At 48.6% G+C, this 19,410-nt stretch overlaps 1 protein-coding gene across 3 annotated transcripts in view; it reads left to right on the forward strand.

Moving 5' to 3' along the window:
- Positions 1–763: 763 nt before the first annotated feature.
- Positions 764–19,410, forward strand: part of Larp1 (La ribonucleoprotein 1, translational regulator) — a 46,752-nt gene continuing 28,105 nt past the window's right edge. The window contains exon 1 of one of the 3 annotated variants that reach the window (XM_051167929.1): positions 764–1,133. In XM_051167929.1, coding sequence (XP_051023886.1) covers positions 779–1,133 — 355 coding nt within the window. In that variant the 5' untranslated portion in view covers positions 764–778. Of the gene's footprint in view, positions 1,134–1,586; positions 1,758–19,410 lie in introns of those variants that run through there. The other 2 variants (XM_051167931.1, XM_051167930.1) reach the window with 2 other exon arrangements.

The raw sequence follows: 19,410 nt of genomic DNA on the forward strand, positions 1-19,410 counted from the left end.
TACTGGGAATTCGTTCTCTTTCCAAGGTCCCGCTGCCTCTATGGATGGGGTAATGACTCCCTTGGATCCAGTACCGGTGTCCTGGCCAGGCAGCGGCTGGACCAAGGTCACCAGAGTGGGGCCGGGAGCAGGCACAGGGAACAGCCAAAGAACCCCTTTGCAGCATTATCCAAGTCAGGGCCGACGCATGGAAACACCCCTTCCCCGGACTCAGCCACTCTAGTCGCCTGCATTAGCAAGCCTGGCTGGCCGCGTGGCCAGGTCCCATGTGCTCCACCTGCGGCAGTTCTCGGGCGCTGGCCCTTTAAGGCTCCTCCCCCACCCCCGCCCTCCGGAGTTGCATCAGGCACGTGCTCGCCCCCGTCAGCCTGCCGCGCCGCAGGAATGGCCGCCGGGGAGGCGGGGCCGGGGCGGGACCTTCCGCTGTGCGCGCGCGCGCCCGCCGCCGCGCCGTCCCCGCCCCTCGCGCGCCGCGTTGCGAGGCGCGCGCCCGCCCGCCGCCCGCCGCGGATCGCGTGGTCTGGCTCGGCTCTCCGCGCCGCTCCCCCCCGGGCCGTCCGCACCGCTGCAGCCCCCCGAGCCGCCCCGGGCCGGGGGCGGGGGGACGCAGGCCGGGGACCCAGGTCCGCCAGACCCGCTAGGCGCGCCGGAGCCCTCCGCCCGGCGCGCCGCTCAGCGTCCGCCCGTCCGCGCCGCCCCGCGTCCGCGCGGCCCGGGCCCCGGCGCCCCGCCAGCGGCCTCGAGCGGGGCCCGCGGCGCGCCCGGCCGCTCCGCGCAGATGGCCACTCAAGTGGAGCCGCTGCTGCCGGCGGGCGCCCCGCTGCTGCAGGCCGACGAACACGGCCTGGCGAGGAAGAAGCCGGCGCCTGACGCCCAGGCCGAGTCGGGCCCGGGCGACGGCGGCGGTGAGCCCGACGGCGGTGCCCGCAGGCCGCGGCCCGCCTGTGCCAGGCCGGGCCGCGACGGCTCGGAGCGCGAGAGCCCGCGGCCACCAGCTGCTGCCGAAGCCCCAGCGGGAAGCGACGGCGAGGACGGCGGCCGGCGTGACTTCGTGGAGGCACCTCCGCCCAAGGTGAACCCGTGGACGAAACACGCGCCGCCGCCGGCCGCGGTGAACGGACAGCCGCCTCCAGGTGGGTCTGCGCGGCGCGGCACTGGCCCCGCGCGGTGACGCGGGCGTTTACCTCAGCTGGGCCGCCGGGGCCGCAGCGGTTGGTGGCAACGGCGTGCCTCGGGCCTAGCTTGCCGGGCCGGGCCGGGCGGGGCCGCTCCGTGTTGCCCGGTGTTCGTTCCTTCCCTGTGCGTGCCGGCGCCCCGGGAACGCGTGTTCAGTGAGCATGTGTCACGGCTCCGAGCGGGGCCTGCCTTTGAACTTCGCAACTTTGCGCTTTGGGGAGCCGGGTGAGGCGTGGGCAGCACGGGCCCCGGCGTGCCCCGGAGCCGGTGGCGGCCTGCGGCGACGCGAGGGGCGTGTGTGGTGGTGAGGGAGTGGCCGCGCCGGTACGGGGCGGGCGGGTGACAGTTGGGCGCCATGCGCCGCGCCGGGGCTGTTCGCAGCGCTCGCCAGCCTGGGCAGCACGCGGGGCTCCCCTCCCCCGCCGTGACCGGGCGGGAGGTGACTAGGGAAACCCGGCCGAGCACGATCGGCGCGGGCATCGAGTCGCGCACCGCTCGGGGACAGCCTTGGGGGCACTGAGGACCTCCTCCTGGGTGTCTCGTAGTGGTCGTGGTTCTTGAGTTGGACCGTCGGAGTCCCGGTACTTTTAACAGAGTGGGGTGGGGGGAACCAACCAACCTCACTTTGGAGTTTCGGTGAGGTCTAATATCTAAACCGTGGGCACCGAGGAAGTCGGAGCCAGCCGATTTCAGGTTCCAGAGTGCAGGAAAGTGTAGACCTAGACTTTGGGGGGGAAACCAGCATAGCCCATCTTCAGCGGCACGTTGGTTGCCCTTTCGATTTCTCTTAGGGTTGCTTCATAAGGAGGAGGGCACATGGGGTGAGGGGAGTGCTCTAGTACCAGTGTTCTTTTCCTCTCCTTCCCTTTCAGAATCCTCTTATGCAAGGGGCAGTGCTGAAACCTCCATTTTCTTTCAGATCCTCGTTTTCCACCCACAGAGTTGGGGAAACAACTTTAAGACGCTCTTTGGGCCTGTCTCTCTTTAAACCCAGAGGTATAATCATCCTCTCGAGCTGCGCTCCTCAGAAGTTTAAACGAGGCTGTTCACTTAGGCCGCCGCGCTTAGCTGCTAGTGAACCTGCCTTGTGGGTTTTAAATCAGCTGTGACATCAGGCAGGATTGGGTGCCTGAGCTGGCATTTTGTGTAAAGCCAGGGGCCCTTGATAACTTGCGTCACTGGAGTTATTGATCGTGGGAAGAAGACAGCTTGGCTGGCTTCTCACCTTTCCCTCCGGATAAAGCCAAATTCGATTTAAGTGACCAAAAAACAAATTCTAGGTATGGTATATCTATCAGTTCTGTTCCAGTGGTTTTGTTTTTTAGGAATCTTAAAACAAGAGATTGACCACCAGTTGGTTTAGAATCTTTGGAGTAGTCTTTGTCAGACCACTGGAATTTATCCAGTACCTTTTTAGTAAGATTGTTAAGGCCTGGGTGCTTTTTAGAGTGTATTCTGTGATTGGGTTTTCTGTCTGATAAGGTTTGGTCCTGGCTTTATCTTAGCCAACGGGATCTGTAGGTCCTTTTTCAGCCCTGACTTTATTTGCAGCCTGGACATCTTTAAGTGTGACACACCCGTGGAATGACAGTTGGTCTTGGGTTTTTTGGTTGTTGTTTTTTGTTTGTTTGTTTTTGGTTTTTGGTTTTTTTGGAGACAGGGTTTCTCTGTGTAGCCTTGGCGGTCCTGGACTTGCTTTGTAGACCAGACTGATCTCGAACTCTCAGCGATCCACCTGCCTCTGCCTCCCGAGTGAGTGGTGGTGGGGTTTTTATGTTCTGTATGCATAGGTTTTTTTGGGAGTCTTTAGAAATGAGCTTCTTATAAGCAAGCTAAGTTTTCCAAAGCTTGCTGCAAATGCCTATTTTTAGTTTCTTTTTGGCTCAGATGCTGGTGTTTTAGTTTTTAAGGGTCACAAGCAGTAACTAGTAATAAAATACATTTTACCATCTCTTTCCTTCCATGTGGAGTTCTGTGTCTAGTTAAGCTGCCAAGTCCTAGGTTTGTAGTTTTTTGTGTGTGTGTGGGTGAGGGCATGGTCTTAATGTAGCCCAGGATGGCCTGAAACTTAATCAAGGCTGGTCCTGAACTCCTGATTCTCTTTCCCACACCTGGTTTTTGGCTTTTTTTTTTTTTTTTTTTTTTTTTTTTTGATGCAGGGTTTGTATATCCCTGGCTGTTCTGAACTGCTGACCAGGCTGGCCTCAAACAGAGATCCACCTGCCTCTGCCTTGAGTGTTGGGATTAAAGCATGCACCACCACCATCACCTGGCACCCATACTTGGTTTTCAGCCCCTCTCCCCTTCTTTGTTGCTGTTGTTCCTTAGCCATGAGTTTATTTTATTTTTCTTCTTCAGACTACAGCAGTTTCCCCTGCATTCCCTCACCAGCCCTTTCCATCTGGCTTGAGTGTATGACTTTATAAGTTTTGAGATTTGTCCTTTTGGACACCCTCCCTAACAGCATTTACATTCTTTTTCCTTAATCCAGCCACACCCCCTTTGAATCTAGAGTTCCTGCGTGGGAAGAGATTCATAGGTTCTGGGCTCAGACTGGTATCCAAATCGCTAGCTCTATTCCTTGCTAGCCAAGTCTTCTCTTCCCCTTTTGTACAGCAAGGATTAATTCATGACAGGCCTGCTTCACAGGGTAATGGTGAGCATTCACTTTGACAGCTAACACCTGTGCATGGTTTAGTTTAGAGCAGTGCTTCTCAACCTTCCAAGGGTGGCAATGCTGCTACCCTTTAATACAGTTTCTCATGTTGTGGTGACCCTCAACTGTAAAATTACTTTTGTTGCTACTTCATAACTGTAATTTTGCTACTGTTATCAAAATATAAGTATCTGTGTTTTCTGGTGGTCTGAGTGAGAGCCGTTGGTTCAGTGCCTGGGATATAGCAGGAATTTTTATGTGTGTCTCCATCTTTTTATTTTTTTTAGTTTTTCAAGACGAGGTTTCTCTGTGTAGCCTTGACTGTCCTGGACTCGCTCTGTAGACCAGGCTGGCCTTAAACTTAGAGAGATCCACTTGCCTCTGCCTCATGAATGCTGTGGGATTAAAGGCGTGGGCCACGGCTAGCTTTTTTTCTTTTCTTTCTTTTTCTTTTTTTTTAAAGCTTGTGAAAATAAGGTGTCAGATGATGCACATCTTTTGTTTTTGTGTATAGCTTAGCACCCCACAGGAAATAAAGTTTGCTTTAAAGTTGACCTTTGAACTGGGCATGGTGGTTCACGCCTATGATCCTAACAGAAGGGAGGGAGGTTGTGGCCAAAGGATAACTAAGAGTTCAGGGCATGAAAATACTCCCATTAAAAAAGACAAAACGAAACCTTTGGCTATCTTAGTTGATGCACCTTTGTAATGAAAAGCTACAAAAATTTACCTTTGTTTGTCCATGGATGCAAAGCATGTGCACGGACAGTGGTTGTCATCCTCCTCTTCCTCCTCCTCCTCCTCGTCGTCTTTTACATTTATTTTTTGTATGAGGGTGCTGGCATATATGGAGGTCAGAGGACTATTGTGTACTTATATGCTCTTTTTTTTTTTTTTTTTTGGTTTTTCGAGAAAGGGTTTCTCTGTGTAGCCTTGGCTATCCTGGACTCGCTTTGTAGACAAGGCTGGCCTCGAACTCACAATGATCCACCTGCCCCTGCGTCCCAAGTGCTGGGACTAAAAGCATGCAGCCACCACTGCCTGGCCTATTTTATTTTTCAAGACAGGGTTTCTCTGGGTAGTTGCCCTGGCTGCACTGAACTCACTCTATAGACCAGACTGGCTTCTAACTCAGAGATCCTCTGTAGTGCTGGGACTAAAGGTGTGAACCACCACCTCCAGGATGAAACGACTACTTTTGCCTTGAAATGTGGTATAATGATGGTGAGCCATTCATGCCTCAGCTGTCTGAGGGCTGAGAAGTAGAGGCATGCCCACCATTCATTTCCAGCAATGATGATTTGTTTGTTTTTGTTTTTTCAAGACAGAGTCTCTGTAAGACTCTGGCTGTCCTAGACTCATTTTGTAGACCAGGCTGGCCTTGAACTCACAGAGATCCACCTGCCTATGCCTTCTGAGTGCTGGGATTAAAGGTTTGTGCCACCAGGACTGTCCCAGCAATGATGATATTTTTTAAAAACAGTTTAAAAAGTATCAGTCTTTAGGTTATGTACACTGGTGTTTTGTCTATATGTATGTATGTGTGAAGGAGTCGGATCCACTGGAGCAGGAGTTACAGACAGCTGTGACCTGCTGTGTGGGCGCTGGGAGTCAGATCTGGGTCCTCTGGAAGACTATTGAGCCACCTCTCCAGCCCCATAAGGTTTTTGCTTTTTGTTTTTCCTTTTTGACAAATTTCAGTGTTTCAGGTTAGCCCAGCATTACCTTGAACTTACTATGTAGTTCATACTGAACTTTGAATTTATGCAACCATCCTGCCTCAGCCTTTTGGGAGTTAGGATTATGTGCATTAGTTACTATGCCTATCAAATCAGGTTTTTTGTTTTTTCAAGACAGGGTTTCCTTGTGTAGCCTTTGGCTGTCGTAGACCGGTCTGGCCTTGAACTCACAGCAATCCACCTGCCTCTGCCTCCCAAGTGCTGGGATTAAAGGCATGCACCACCACCACCGGGCACCAAATCAGGTTTTAATTTGCCTTAAATAAGCTTTAGTTAGTTTGTGTCTCCAAGACCCTGGGGAGAGTTCACAAATGTTCTCTGCAGTGCATCTCCCACATACAGTGGCCTGTGTGAGTTTGTTGTATCTCTGCCTCTCACTGGTATACTGAGAAAGATTGTTCCTGAGCTGGGGATACAATGTGAGACTTAGGAGCTTCATTTGTTTTTGTGTGACTCTGAAATAGAGTTGATGACTGCAGAGGTAGGGTTACGAAGCCAGCTAACTCATGGTGTCCTGGGACCCCGCCCTGCCGCTATGCTGGTTGGTCATCACAAGGGCCTCTGGGCAACATCACATCTTTAGACTTTTGGCTCTGGAAACCTGGTTTTGCACTTTTGGTCCCTAGCTAAGTTTCTGACTTGCCGAATAATCTTAGAATTGGGCACTTTTTTGTTTTGCTTTGTTTTGTTTTTCGAGACCGGGTTTTTCTGTAGTCTTGACTGTCCTGGACTCACTTTGTAGACCAGGCTGGCCTGGAACTCAACAGCGATCCACCTGCCTCTGCTTCCCAAGTGCTGGGATCAAAAGTGTGCAAAGCCACTAATAATTTACTCCTTTAAAGAAGAATAACAGTAATGGTTTTGGAGTGTTGTGAGACTTGAAGGTGGTAAATGTTTACAAAGCTCTTAGTGTATGTGCCAGATACAGTGGAAGCCCATAAATGTTGCCCATAGTAAACACCATTTAAATTTATTTTTGTGACGCATGTCTTTAATCCCAGCACTCCGGAGACAGAAGCAGGCCTTAGAGGCCAGCCTAGTCTACAGAGTGAGTCCAGGATAGCCATGGTGACACAGAGAAACTCTGTTTTGAAAAACATGTGTGTGTGTGTGTGTGTGTGTAAAGTGAAATGAAATGGCTCAGCAGATGAAGGCACTTGGCACCTTCTTCTAATCCTCAGGATCCACATGGTTGTACTCTGACCATATACAAATAAAAGTATTACTTATGAGTTATCATCATGTACTAATCCCACTCAGTCCCACTGATTGAGCTCCAGCCACACACTCTATGGTCTCTGCCTTGTTTCTTCAACTACTGGGAATGAGACTAGACTTAAATGTCTTTCAGGTTCCAGGTTGAAACTGTTCTCCCTGTTAGAACCCTGAAAGGACTCCACCCACCAAAGCAAAACTGAAACAGCTTTAAGTGCATGTGTCTTTGAGTCAGCTGGTGGGATGGAACTCCTGTCTTGACTTTAAGCCCTGTGAAGGCTAGAGAGACTATTGGCTTCATGAACTGGGCTTGGTACATTGGAAGGGCATGTGGTGGAGTGATTGCCCTTTCCATGTGGTCATAGAAAACTCATAACAACACCTATGGAACATCTCCCACCCACAGTGCATCCAGAAAATAGGATGACCTTGAAGTCCCCATCCTAACACCTAATCTTTCAAGTACTGGAATTAAAGTGTGTGGCCACCTGAGGTTATCCAGTGTTTATTAAGAAGTTCTGTACAACAGATTATCAGTAAAGAAGTGGACTTTTAGAGGGAAAATGTTAAACAGTTTGAGTAAATGAGGCTTAAGACTTTCCCCATCCTGGTTCATGTCACTTTTCTTCTGAAGAGGGCAGTTAGGATTCTTCGCAGGGGAAGGCAGGTGGCTCTGGCTTTTGGATGGGGTAGTTATAAGTCCCCTTGGATTCTGAACCTTCTGGTAGACTGAGTCTTTGCTGATCCCTCTGGGTCTGAAGTGGGTCCTAAGCCAGAGTCAGCATTTTACTCAGCATCCAGTTTTTTCCTCCCTGGGAAACAAGCAGGGTGAGAAGGAGCAGTGCCCTAAACCACAAAGCCCTCTTAAAAATGGAGAGCTTGGCAGATGGGAGTGCCCCTGTTCACAAAATCCAAGAGGAGCTTGGAGGGGTAATTAGGGGTTGGGGCTCTGGAAGGCTTTCAGTTCAGGCCCACAGACCTCTCTTGGCTGCTCCAGGGTGATCTCAGGGTAGTGGCTAGGAGAGAGGATGACCATGACTTCCTGGGCCTGAGGTTTTGATAATGGCTAATGAAGACAGCTAAGTGGAGGGAGAAGCTGAAGAAATTTAAATTAGAACCCAGGCAGAGCTGGGCCGGTGGTGGTGCATGCCTTTAATCCCAGGAGGCGGAGGCAGGTGGATCTTTGTGAGTTCCAGGCCTGGCCTACAAAGTGAGTCCAGGACAGCCAAGGATACACAGAGAAACCCTGTCTCAAAACCAAACCAAACCAAACCAAAACAAAAAAAGAACCTGCACAGAACACTTCTTGCCTGTCTTATATGCCTTCCTAGCTTGCTTAACCTCTATTTTGTTCATGCAGTTAGGACTCATGCACTGCTGCCAAAGTTCTGAGGATCAGGTTGATGCCACAGCATCCCACATAGGAATAATTGCCTCACAGCCAGAAGATGCATTCCATAACCAGATTTGTGTAGACTGAGGTGACTGTCTTGAGGGAGGGGTATTTCAAGCCTTTCCTGAATGAGGACAAGTAGCTAGGAGTCACATGAGTTTTGAGATGGCCAGCTTCCTGTAGTGTCTCTAGGGTTTTCCATGAAATAACAGGGACAATCTTGATATGACACCTTTGTCATTTGGCTGACTCTGTGGCCTGGCTGAGCTCTAGATGTGGGGAAAGGATCTTCCTGATGAATGTAAAGCTGCCAGGCGGTAAAGGCATTCTTTATCTTAACCTGGGGCACAGTGCACATTGCTGTTGACCACCAGAGAAGTCTGTGCATCCTACAGGTAGCCAGCGTGCATAGTTTTTGTTGTTGTTGTTTTTGTTTTGTTTTGTCTTACTATTTAAAACAATTAACTTGAGTCCCATATGAGAAACAGACTCATGGGAGATTTGGCAACTGCCTAAGTAGAGTTCAGAGAAACTTGACTGCTTCCTTCACTCTGTTGTCTTTGTCAAGGCGCATGCACTACATACCTTTCTTCCTTCCCAGGAGTGCTATAGTGTGTCTGGCATGTTTCTGCTTTGGACCTTTAGTTCTGGAATGTTCTTCCTCTGGTAATGATGAGGCCTTCCCAGACCGACCACCCTGCAAAAGTCTAGAAACCTTGGCCCCGGGCTGCATCTTGTCCCTCTGTCCCTGCTTTGTTTTTTTTAAAGCTTAGCTTTGTTTCTACTTGGTCAGGGTGTCCCCAGCACTACAGTCAAGGCCAACAGGTTGTGTAGTGGCAGCTTGATGAACACATGCTGATGAGCAGGTAGATGGTTGGTTTGCTATGTGAGAGGTGTTGCAAGAAAGTGCCCTGTGGGAAGAGCATGTTTGGTACAGCAGGGACATCTGGTACAGTTCAGCTCAGAGTTGCAGGGGAGCAGGACTGAGCTGACATGGGAAGGGTGAGTGGGATTGCTGAGAAAGCCTGTGATCACTTCATTATTGGTCGAGGGCAGGGTGTGGCTCAGGGAACTGAGTTCACTGTGATTGGAGTATAGCCAACTAAAAAGGTGGGCAGTCTTGCTTTATAGGAGTGCCAAGTCCCAATTTTAGCAGAAGGCCATGGTGAGCCTGAAGGGATTTTGAATGAAAAGCTATGTGGTCAGATTTTCCTTTTACAAGATGACCTTGCCAGAACCTCTTACATTTATATAAATGGTTTGGGGTTTCATGTCTGATTCTTTGCACTAGAATTCCCAGATTACAAAAAGGAGCCCCACATGCTGCACTACTCCTTAACCACACTGCAGCACACCCCTGGACAGTTTCCTGCATGTCTGAATTGAGCTGAGTTAACACCTGTGCTCAGAAACAGTAAGTTTGCACTGTCCCTGACTGTCAAGTGCCTTCCTGAGAAGGCTGGCCTAAAGGCAGCCCAGGCCTAGTTGTCAGCTCTGTTGTGCCCTTGTGTTTGGTTTTCTTCCTCTTTTTTTCTCAAGACAGGGTTTCTCTGTATAGTCTTGGCTGTCCTGGACTCACTTTGTGGATCAGGCTGGCCTTGAACTCACAGCAATCCACCTGCCTCTGCATCCCAGAGGCTGGGATTAAAGACACCTGCCATCCAGCAAGGCCTTCCTCTCCCCTCACCCCAAGACAGGGTTTCTCCTTTGTAGTCCTGGCTGTCCTGGACTCACTTTGTAGACCAGGCTGGCCCCAAACTCACAGGGATCTGCCTGCCTTTGCCTCCTGAGTGTTGAGATTAAGGGCGTATACCAAAATGCACCTGGCCTCTTTCTTTTAAGCTAATGGAATCCCTCCCCCACCCCCCCTACCCCTTCACAGGGCCCTTTGTAGGTTAGGCTGTGTTGAGTACAGCATGGCAATGACAGAAACAACTGTAGATGTTTTGAGTCCCTCATTTCAGAGGGCTCGGTCTTCAGGCTCAGTTTCTTTGGTCAACATAGGACAGAAGGAGTATATAGAGGAAGGGACTGGGCACATAATCTAGTCACCTGCTTCCAGTTCAGTCTCTACTTCCTAAAACATTTGTAAAATCTACTGAAGTGGTGCTGCTAGCTGAAGACCAAGCCTTTAGCCTGTGAGCCTGTGGGAGACATCGTATAGTCAAGCCATGCCACTCGCCAACCAGGACCACTCGGTGAAGATGTGTTTAGCTGAAGATGGGTCCTGTCACATTTTCCATCTGGTTTTCTTCTTGACCCTGCCCTCCACTGGATTATCATAGAGGTGAATTTAAGGACCTTGTAAGAAGCCCAAATGGAGGTGGTGTCTCTGTGCACCTGCCTGTGTTTGGAGATCAGAGGACAACTTGTAAGAGTTGGTGTTTTCCACTATGTGTGTCCCAGAGATAGAATTCAGTTCTCCCTCACCTGCTGAGCCATTTCCACAAGATTTAACTGTGGCTCTTGGATTTCTTTTTATTTATTTATTTATTTGAGACAGGGTTTCTCTGTGTAGCCTTTGCTGTCCTGGCTGGCTCTTGGAATTTTTAGTGTGAGATGAGCTTGGGTGCTTTGTGGTAAAATTGTCCATTTCATGCTTTGATGTCTTTCTACAGCTTTGGATTTGTTGCAGAGAGCTAGATAGGTTTCCTTTCCTATGTGTGAAAAAGGGTCATTTGGCACTAATGGCACAGCCTTGTTTTTGTTTTTGGAGTTAAGTCCTATCATCTCAGTGACCTTACGGCTAATTTTTTGGTGTAGGTGTTGGGGAGCATTAGTGGATTTGAGTTTGGTCAGCTGGTTACTTTGAACAGTGTGTGAATATAGCAGGTGCTGGTTTTTTTTTTTTTTTTTTTTTTTTTTTTTTTTTTTTTTTTGTCCAGTAACATTTGAATAGGTAGTGATTTCCTCAAAAACCTATTGTTCAGATTTTTTAAAAAATAGGTTTTTTTTTTCTTTAAACCGGGTATGGTGACGCATGCCTTTAATCCCAGCACTCAGGAGGCAGAGGTGGGCAGATCTCTGTGAGTTGGAGGCTAGCCTGGTCTACAAAATGAGTGCAGGACAGCCAAGGCTACACAGAGAAACCCTGTCTCTAAAAACGAAACAACAACAACAAAGGTTTTTTGAGACAGGGTTTCTCTGTAACAGCCATGGCCTGTTCTAGATTTACTTTGTAGTCTAGGTTGTCTTTGAACTCACAGAAATCCATCTGCCTCTGCCTTCTGAGTGCTGAGATTAAAGGCATGTACCACCACACCCAGCTGTGAGACTTTTTTTTTTTAAGATATTTTAAATTGTTTTTACAGTATTCTGCCCACATGTGTACCTGTCCACCACAAGAAGGCACCAGACCTCATTATAGGTGGTTGTTAGCCACCATGTGGTTGCTGGGAATTAAACTTGAGACCTTTGGAAGAGCAGACTGTGCTTTTAACTTCTGAGCTATCTCTCCAGCCGAAGACTTTTTTTTTTTTTTTTTTTTAAACTCACAAATAGTCTCCCTATGTGCACATCCTCGTGCCCAATCTTGCCTTTTACCTGGCATGGAGGCAGAGGCAGGTGGATTGCCGCCAGTTGGAGGCCAGCCTGGTCTACAAAGTGAGTCCAGGACAGCCAAAGCTACACAGAGAAACCCTGTCTTGAAGTGGGGCGGGGAAAGGCAACCAACCAAGCAACCAAAAAAAAAAAACCTTAAAGGAGTTGAGCACAGTGGTGCATAATTGTAATCCCAGCATATGGGGAAGCACAGGAGTTTTGAGTTTGAGGATAGCCTGGTCTGCAAAGCGAGTCCAGGACAACCAAGGCTACATAGAGAAACCCTGTTTCGAAAACAAAAACAAAGAACACTTTAAAGGAAAAAAAAGGTGTGTGGGGGGGGTTGATTTTGGCTTTTTTCAAGACAGGGTTTCTCTGTATAATAGCCCTGGTTGTCACAAAGATTTGCCTACCCCTGACTCCCAAGTGCTGGGATTAAAGGCATGTACCACCACACCAGGCTATAGAGCCAACTATCTTTTTCTTTTTTTTTTAACCATCTATATTTTAACATTGGGAAAGTTAGGCCAGTGTGATGGCACTTAGGTCTGCCTAAGTTTGAGTTTGAGGCTACCTTGGTTTACATGGTGAGATCCAGGACAGCCAGGGCTATGTGAAGAGACCCTGTCTCAAAAGACCACCCCCTTCCAAAATAAATAAATCTAGAAGTTTAGATATTTCCAACTTGTTTTATAAAATAAAAAAAGACAATGCATAGCTGGGCACAGTAACCCACGCCTTTAATCCCAGCATTCTGGAAACAGAGGCAGGTGGATCTCTGAGTTCAAGGCCAGCCTGGTCTACAAAGATGTCTAGGACAGCCAGAGATGTTACACAGAGAAACCCTGTCTTGAAAACCTTTAAAAAAAAAAAAGCTGGTATGGGGGCATATGCCTTTACTCTTAGCCCTCTGTGGCAGAGGCAGGAGGATTGCCATGAGTTTGAGGCCAGCCTGGTCTACAAAGCAAGTCCAGGACAGCCAAGGCTACACAGAGAAACCCTTAAAGATAATGCCAAAAGCTAGGCTGAATTGTAAGTAATACTGGGTAAGGGACATGGTCTGGAGTCTTAAATGTGCTGTCATTAAGGCACAGCCACCTCAGGACTATTGGCCAGTAGTTGTCTACATGCAGCCTACTGCTGAGCCTTGCAGTCCCTTGAGTTTGCATCTTTCATCAAGCTTTCTTCCTCCAGCACAAGGCCTGTGGGCTTCATCATCCAAGAAGGGACAGTGTTCTGTCCAAGGAATAGCCTTGAAGAACAGTTGAGAGGAATTGTTGTTTGGGACTTGAAGGCTCTCCAGAGAGACCTACTTAATCTCCTGAGGAAAGCAAGTGTGGTAGGACCATGTGCTACTCAGAGCACCGTGGGCTAAGGCCCTGAGCAAAGGTAAAGAGGAACTTGCTAAAGAAATTGTTGTATTAGGCTCCAACTAGCCTTTCCTTCTCTGCCCACTCCTGTTGACTGGGTATATATAATTAGCATCATCGGCTTCAGTCTCTCTCTCTCTCTCTCTCTCTCTCTCTCTCTCTCTCTCTCTCTCTCTTCTTCTTTCTTTTCTTTTCCTTTTGGGGTTTTCAAGACAGGGTTTCTCTGTGTAGCCTTGGCTATCCTGGACTCGCTTTGTAGACAAGGATGGCCTTGAACTCACGGCGATCCACCTGCCTCTCGAGTGCTGGGATTAAAGGTGTGTGCCACCACTGCCCGGCTCGGTTTCAGTCTCTTAAGGCCCCTTCTACCCCAGTTAGCTTTGTAGGTGTGAGAAGGACTAAGCAGGTGTTAACTACCACAATGGAAAGAATAAAGAAAGATCCTGGACAGAAATCTTGTTCAATGTGTTCCTGCTGTTTAGGAAGGGAGCCAAGGCTCCTTGGAGCATTTCTGTCTGGACAGAGACTCCTCCCAGCCAGTGCTGTCCTGTGCTCCCTGTAGCAAGGAGGGTAGGAAATCTGTTAAGGACATTGGAAGATCGGCTACTAGCTTCAGCTGTGCATCTCACTGACTGACACTTGAGGCAACTTTATTGAATTTCCACACTTCCTTTCCTGCTTCTTGCAAAGTTGTTGGGAGTCAAAAGGTCTTTCAAGACTTTTCCATTAGGATTAAGTTCACTTTATCAATAGTTGAGTCAGAAGTTAAGACCCTGCCTGATTGTTGAGATCTCATTCAGAGAATCTCCTACTCAGGTTGGACCAGCTTTCCTTCCCAGAGCTAGGCTAAGGCAGTGAGACTAGTAGATATATGGCATTGTGCTCTAGGCTTCTGGCTCATGCTGAGGTAGCATCGGCTGCCGTAGGTGGTGAGTGCTCTGCAGTAGACAGTGGTAGGTATTTCTTGGAAGAAATGTGAGGATTCCTACATCCTATGTCTAGTTCACTTAGGTCATTACTATGACATCCTCTTTTGATCTGAATATGAAGAACCTAGGGCTGGTAGGTCCTAGTGTCAGCCAGCTTTGCAGAACAGAGGCAGACCCATCCTAAGAGGCGCATTAGTATTCCAGTGCTCAAGTTTGTTTAAACAGGTCTCTTGGCTTGAACCTGACCTTCATGTGACAGGAACTGCTTGGCTCCCACCAGCTTGAAAATTCACACAGTCAGCCTACTGGAGTTAGGCCCTAGGAATTCTACTGCGCACTAGACAGTGTGTCCTGACCTCATTGTTTACATTCCCACAGGGAAGCAGTGAGCCACCCACCAATTATCCATTCGTGCCTAACATCACCTCACCCCCCAAAACAGAGCTCAAAGAATCAGCCATTTTGAGGGAGAGGTGTGCAGTCCTGTTATCCCAGCTACTCTGGAGGCAGTTTCATAGGGAATATTGGGCATTGACTAGGGACAGGTGCTGTTAGGGTGTTGGTTGGCATGATCAGAGTGATCTTTCTAGCTAGAGAGACTGCAGTCAGTCAGTATCCTCCAAGGACAGAGATGGCATGTGTAGATGTTCAGAGATGCATAGGGGCTCTGCATTCTGTTCTGGAAGCTGGAGAATAGTGCAGAATATGCTTTAAGATTCCTCAGGTCTGTGGAGAATGGGGCGGGGAGCAAGGTAGAAGTAGAAAGGCCTGCAGGAAATTTACATAAATCGTAGTGGTAGACAAGCCAGAAACAATGCCAGAGCTCCTTGCAGGAAATTCCTTGCTGTCCTAAGTAATTTTGATACTTAGTAGCAAAAATGTTACAGGAAAGAACTGAGCCAAAATGAGAAGATGGTAAGGGCTAAAAGCTGTTTTTAGCAGGGTTGTTTCTTAGGGACTTTAAGCAGTTCAGAAAGTTGTTTTGTTTGATCTAAAACAGGACTTGAATCTCATGATATTCAAGTGAGATTTCAATAAAATTTTTTTCTTTTTTCCTTTTTCCTTCTGTCAGAGCAGAATGTAGTCAAGGTCTTTGTTTATATCTGCAAGTCTGTTTTCCCAGAAGATGTATGGGCTGGAGGGAGTGGCCAGCCATTTAATGGCACTTGTTATCCTTATAGAGAACCCCCAGTTCTGTTCGCAGTACCCATGTTGGGTGGTTCATGACCACCAGTAACTCTAGCTCCAGAGGATCCAATGCCCTTCTGGCCTCTGGGGGTACTGTACTCAATGAGTGTACACACACACACACACACACACACACACACACACCTAATTTAAATAGATCTCTTGAGGTTAAAAGCACTGTTTGCTCCTCCAAAGGTCCTGAATTCAATTCCCAGCAATGACATGGTGGCTCACAACCATCTACAATGAGATCTGGTGCCCTCTTCTGGAGTGTGGGCAGAATACTGTATAAGTAATAAAAGAAAATAGATCTTTAAAAGAGGGGAAGGGGCGTGATGGCACACGCCTTTAATCCCAGCCTCAGGAGGCAGAGGCAGGTCTGGTCTACAAAGGGAGTCCAGGACAGCCAAGGCTAACACAGAGACTCTGTCTCGAAAAACAAAAAACAAAACAAAACAAAAAGCCGTCCGTGGTGGCGCACACCTTTAATCCCAGCACTCGGGAGTCAGAGGCAGATGGATCGCTGTGAATTTGAGGCAAGCCTGGTCTACAAAGTAAGTCCAGGACAGCCAGGGTGACACAGAAACCGTGGGGGAGGGGGCTGGAGATAGGATGCAGCTGTGTAACCTAGGCTAGCCTGGAACTCTCTGGATAACTCAGTCTGACTTAAAACTTGTGATCCTCTCAGCTTGGGTATGTGCCACCATGTCTAGCTCCAGAGAAGGATTTAGGTGAAGCAGAGCCTGTTTTCTGGACATACTTGGTTTGTGGAGTGTCTGCCTAGCTAGATTCTTTTTCTTTGTTTCTCATAGCTAGGACCTGATGGGCCTCAAATTTTTTTCCATTCAAATGATAATAGGAAAGCTCCAACCCACATTCTTTGTTCATCTGATGGTACTCTGATAGGCTCTCTTGGCAAAATATCCCCTTTGCAGTCTCTTTTCCTACAGGAGATCTTTTTTGGTTTTTTGACACAGGGTTCTCTGTGTAGCCTTGGCTGTCCTGGACTCACTGTGTAGACCAGGTTGGCTGGGATTAACAGGCATGCACCACCATGCCCGGCCTTACAGGAGATCTTAATGTGGCATCAGCTGCTGTATTATCTGATGGGAGTGGGGCCGTGCATCGCTGTGCCTTGGGTTTGGTGGATTATATAGAATGCTCTCTAGGCAGCTGGAAGCCTGTTCTCTTGCCTTCCCTTTTAGAGGTATTGTGAGAGTAACCTTTATGAGGAGGGACATTGTGGTGCTCACTTGTCATCCTAGCACTGAGGAAGCTGAGAGAAGAAAAGGAATTTAAGGCCAGCCTGGGCTACATGAGATGCCCTTAAAGGACTAAAAAGGGGCAAAATAGTAATTTTATATGACTATGAGGGCTAGGTTGTGAGTCAGCCTCCTGGTCGTCCTCCGTTCCACACCCTACCCCCTACCCCCATTTTTTGGAGCCACTTCACTATTTGCCTGTGAATTGCTGTTTGTTACTTATCATATCTCAAGTGCCTAGGAACTGAGCTCGTTGTGCCATGCCAATGAGACAAAAGGGGCATTGCCTTCTTTGGTTCCAGATTTCTTGAGCTGGTATCTCTCCCTACCTTCACCTGCCTATTGCTGCTGGAGGTGGGGCAGAATGTTGATGGAGCACCTGCAGCAACAGGGCAGAGAGAACACGTTCTGGAACGAGATGACGTCGGCCCTTTTAAAACTTTAAGTCATGTGAGCTGCAGAGGCCACCTGACGTGAATAATGGGAATCTAACTCAGGTCTCAAACTCCAGTCCCCTGGAAGAACAATAAATACTCTTAGCTGTGGAGCTGTCTCTCCAGCCCTAATTACCCTGGGTCTCTTAGTAGTCTTCTGCTCCTCTCAGGATAGAGACTGCTGTGTCAGCAACAGCTGTGGGTTTGTTACAATGCAGCCCTGGCTGTCATGGAACTCACTATGTAGGCCAGACTGATTTGGAACTCTGCCTCCCAGGTGCCAGGATTAAAGGCATTTGCCACCATGCTGGACCTTGCTGTGGATTTTGACCAGCTGGATAGGGCTTTTCATCAGTGGGTCCAGAGCAGGCTGAGATGAAAGTATGGAGAAGCCAGTTCTGACTTTGGCTTTCTTTTCTTATTCTTTCAGCCAACCTGTGTGCCTCTGTCAGGTCTTAACTCATTAGCCTTATGGGTGGCAAGGTTGCCCTAGAAATTCTGTGCTGGGTTATCCTTATTTCTTGAGTGCTTATCAGATTTCTGAGACTGGATCCTCATTCATTCTTACCATAGTCTTGTGGGGGCTAGTTCTTGGAATGATCCTTATAAGAAAACAGAGCTCTGAAAGGTTCAGAAATTAACTTGGTTGTACAGTAGTTAGTGAGTAGCTGAGAGTTGCCTATAACATATTGACTCCAGAGACAGCACCTTACCTGTTGCTTAGTCTGCATTCTCCCAGACCTTGTGTGGTGTGTCTGTGTCTGTGTATACATGCATATAGCCTACAAAACTTAAGCTGTTTCGGGAGGGCCTAAACTTGAAGCTTCAGCCTGGAGACCCTACTCCCACCAAGGCAGGATGGGTTCTCTGGGCATAGGACTAATGGGTATGAGCTAAGCCCTGGGAAACTTGGATTCTGCCAGGGAGCCTTGGCCCTTCTTTTCCAAGAGATGTTCTTTTTAGTTATGTTTAGGGCCATGTAGATATGCTAGGAGGAGGGATTCTGACCTTGGGGCCTGGCCTGAAGAGTAGGAAGGGTGGGCTGGCTCTGCGCAAGCTTTGTGAGGTCCTTTGGGCCACCATTTATTATTTTAGCTTTTTGAAGTGGAAACTCCTTTTAAGCCACCCAGGCAATAACAATTCATTATTTAAAATGTCCAACTAGGTTTTATGGAAAAGAAAACCTTGGCATTGTGTCCCACCAGCCTCCATGAGTACTAGTAAGCACTAATAGGATTACTACATCTTTTTCTAAACCAGTACTGCCTGCCAGAAATACAGTATAGTAGTGGGCTGGAAATGTTACTCAGTTGGCAGAATGCTTGCTTAGCATGCAGCTTCCAGCAGGCGTGGGGGAAGGAAGGCAGGAACTCTAGTCAGTGCCAGCCAGCCAGTCTCTCTCTCTCTCTCTCTCACACACACACACACACACACACACACACACACACACACACACACACACACACACACACACACACACACACACACCTGTACTTGTGGCCCTCTTTAACTCCCCTTTTGGCTTCCTGAGCTTGGTAGGCCACAGAGCCATGCTCAGCATTCAGACGTGCACATGCCCCTGCCCTGGCTGAGAGAAGCCTGGTAGCATAGGCACACTTTTATTTTCCCTCTCTTCGAGACAAGGTCTTTCTGTGTATCCCTGGCTGTCCTGGACTCTGCTTTGTAGACCAGGCTGGCCTAGAACTCACAGACATCTGCCTGCCTCTGCCCTCCGAGTGCTGGCATTAAAGGCATGTGCCACCACGCTCGGCACAGAAGAGATGAAATTTAACAGGCGGCACTCATCTATAATTCTAGCAGTTGGGAGGGAGATAGAAGAATCAGGAATTCAGGCCAGCCTGAGCTACTTGAAGTTGTATCTCAAAAATCCTTCCTTCACTAAGCATTGAGTTAGCTAAATAGTATCAGCCAGTGTAATTTTGCTGTTTGCTTGCTTAGGAACTAAGCCTCTTTTGCAGCATTAAGCCTGTGTTCAGGGCAAGGGGAACACCACAGGTGGTGGTTTATAGTACTCCTTGGAGACCTTCACACCAAAGCCCATGCATGGCTTGGAAGTTTATTGTGCTGTTTCACCTATTGCACACTTTCCCACAGCTTGCCCTGGGTGCTTAGATTGGTGTAAGAGGCCAGCTGGGTGGCCTGGTTGCTTGGTTTTGGTTGCAATGCTGAGGGACACTTACCCCTATCCCAGAGAGTTGAGAGGTCTTTGGCCAATATTTATAGTGCACTTTTGACACAAAGCCTATAAATCCTGGATGCTTGTGACTTGCACTTTTAGGGCCCCTCAGCAGTTCTCTATAAGACCCCTATGGTCAGCTTCTGAGGCAGGATGTGCTGGGCAGAGCCTCAGTGACGGGTACCATCTTTTCGGGGTGGCCATAGCCACCACCGGGCTGCAAAGTCTCTGCTACCTGCTAGTTGAATGAACTTCTGAGCCTTAGTTTCCCTTGTCACTTGTCTGTCATAATGAGACCCACTTTCTTGAGT

This window comes from Acomys russatus, chromosome 25, assembly GCF_903995435.1.
Source record: "Acomys russatus chromosome 25, mAcoRus1.1, whole genome shotgun sequence".
Taxonomy (NCBI): Eukaryota; Metazoa; Chordata; class Mammalia; order Rodentia; family Muridae; genus Acomys; species Acomys russatus.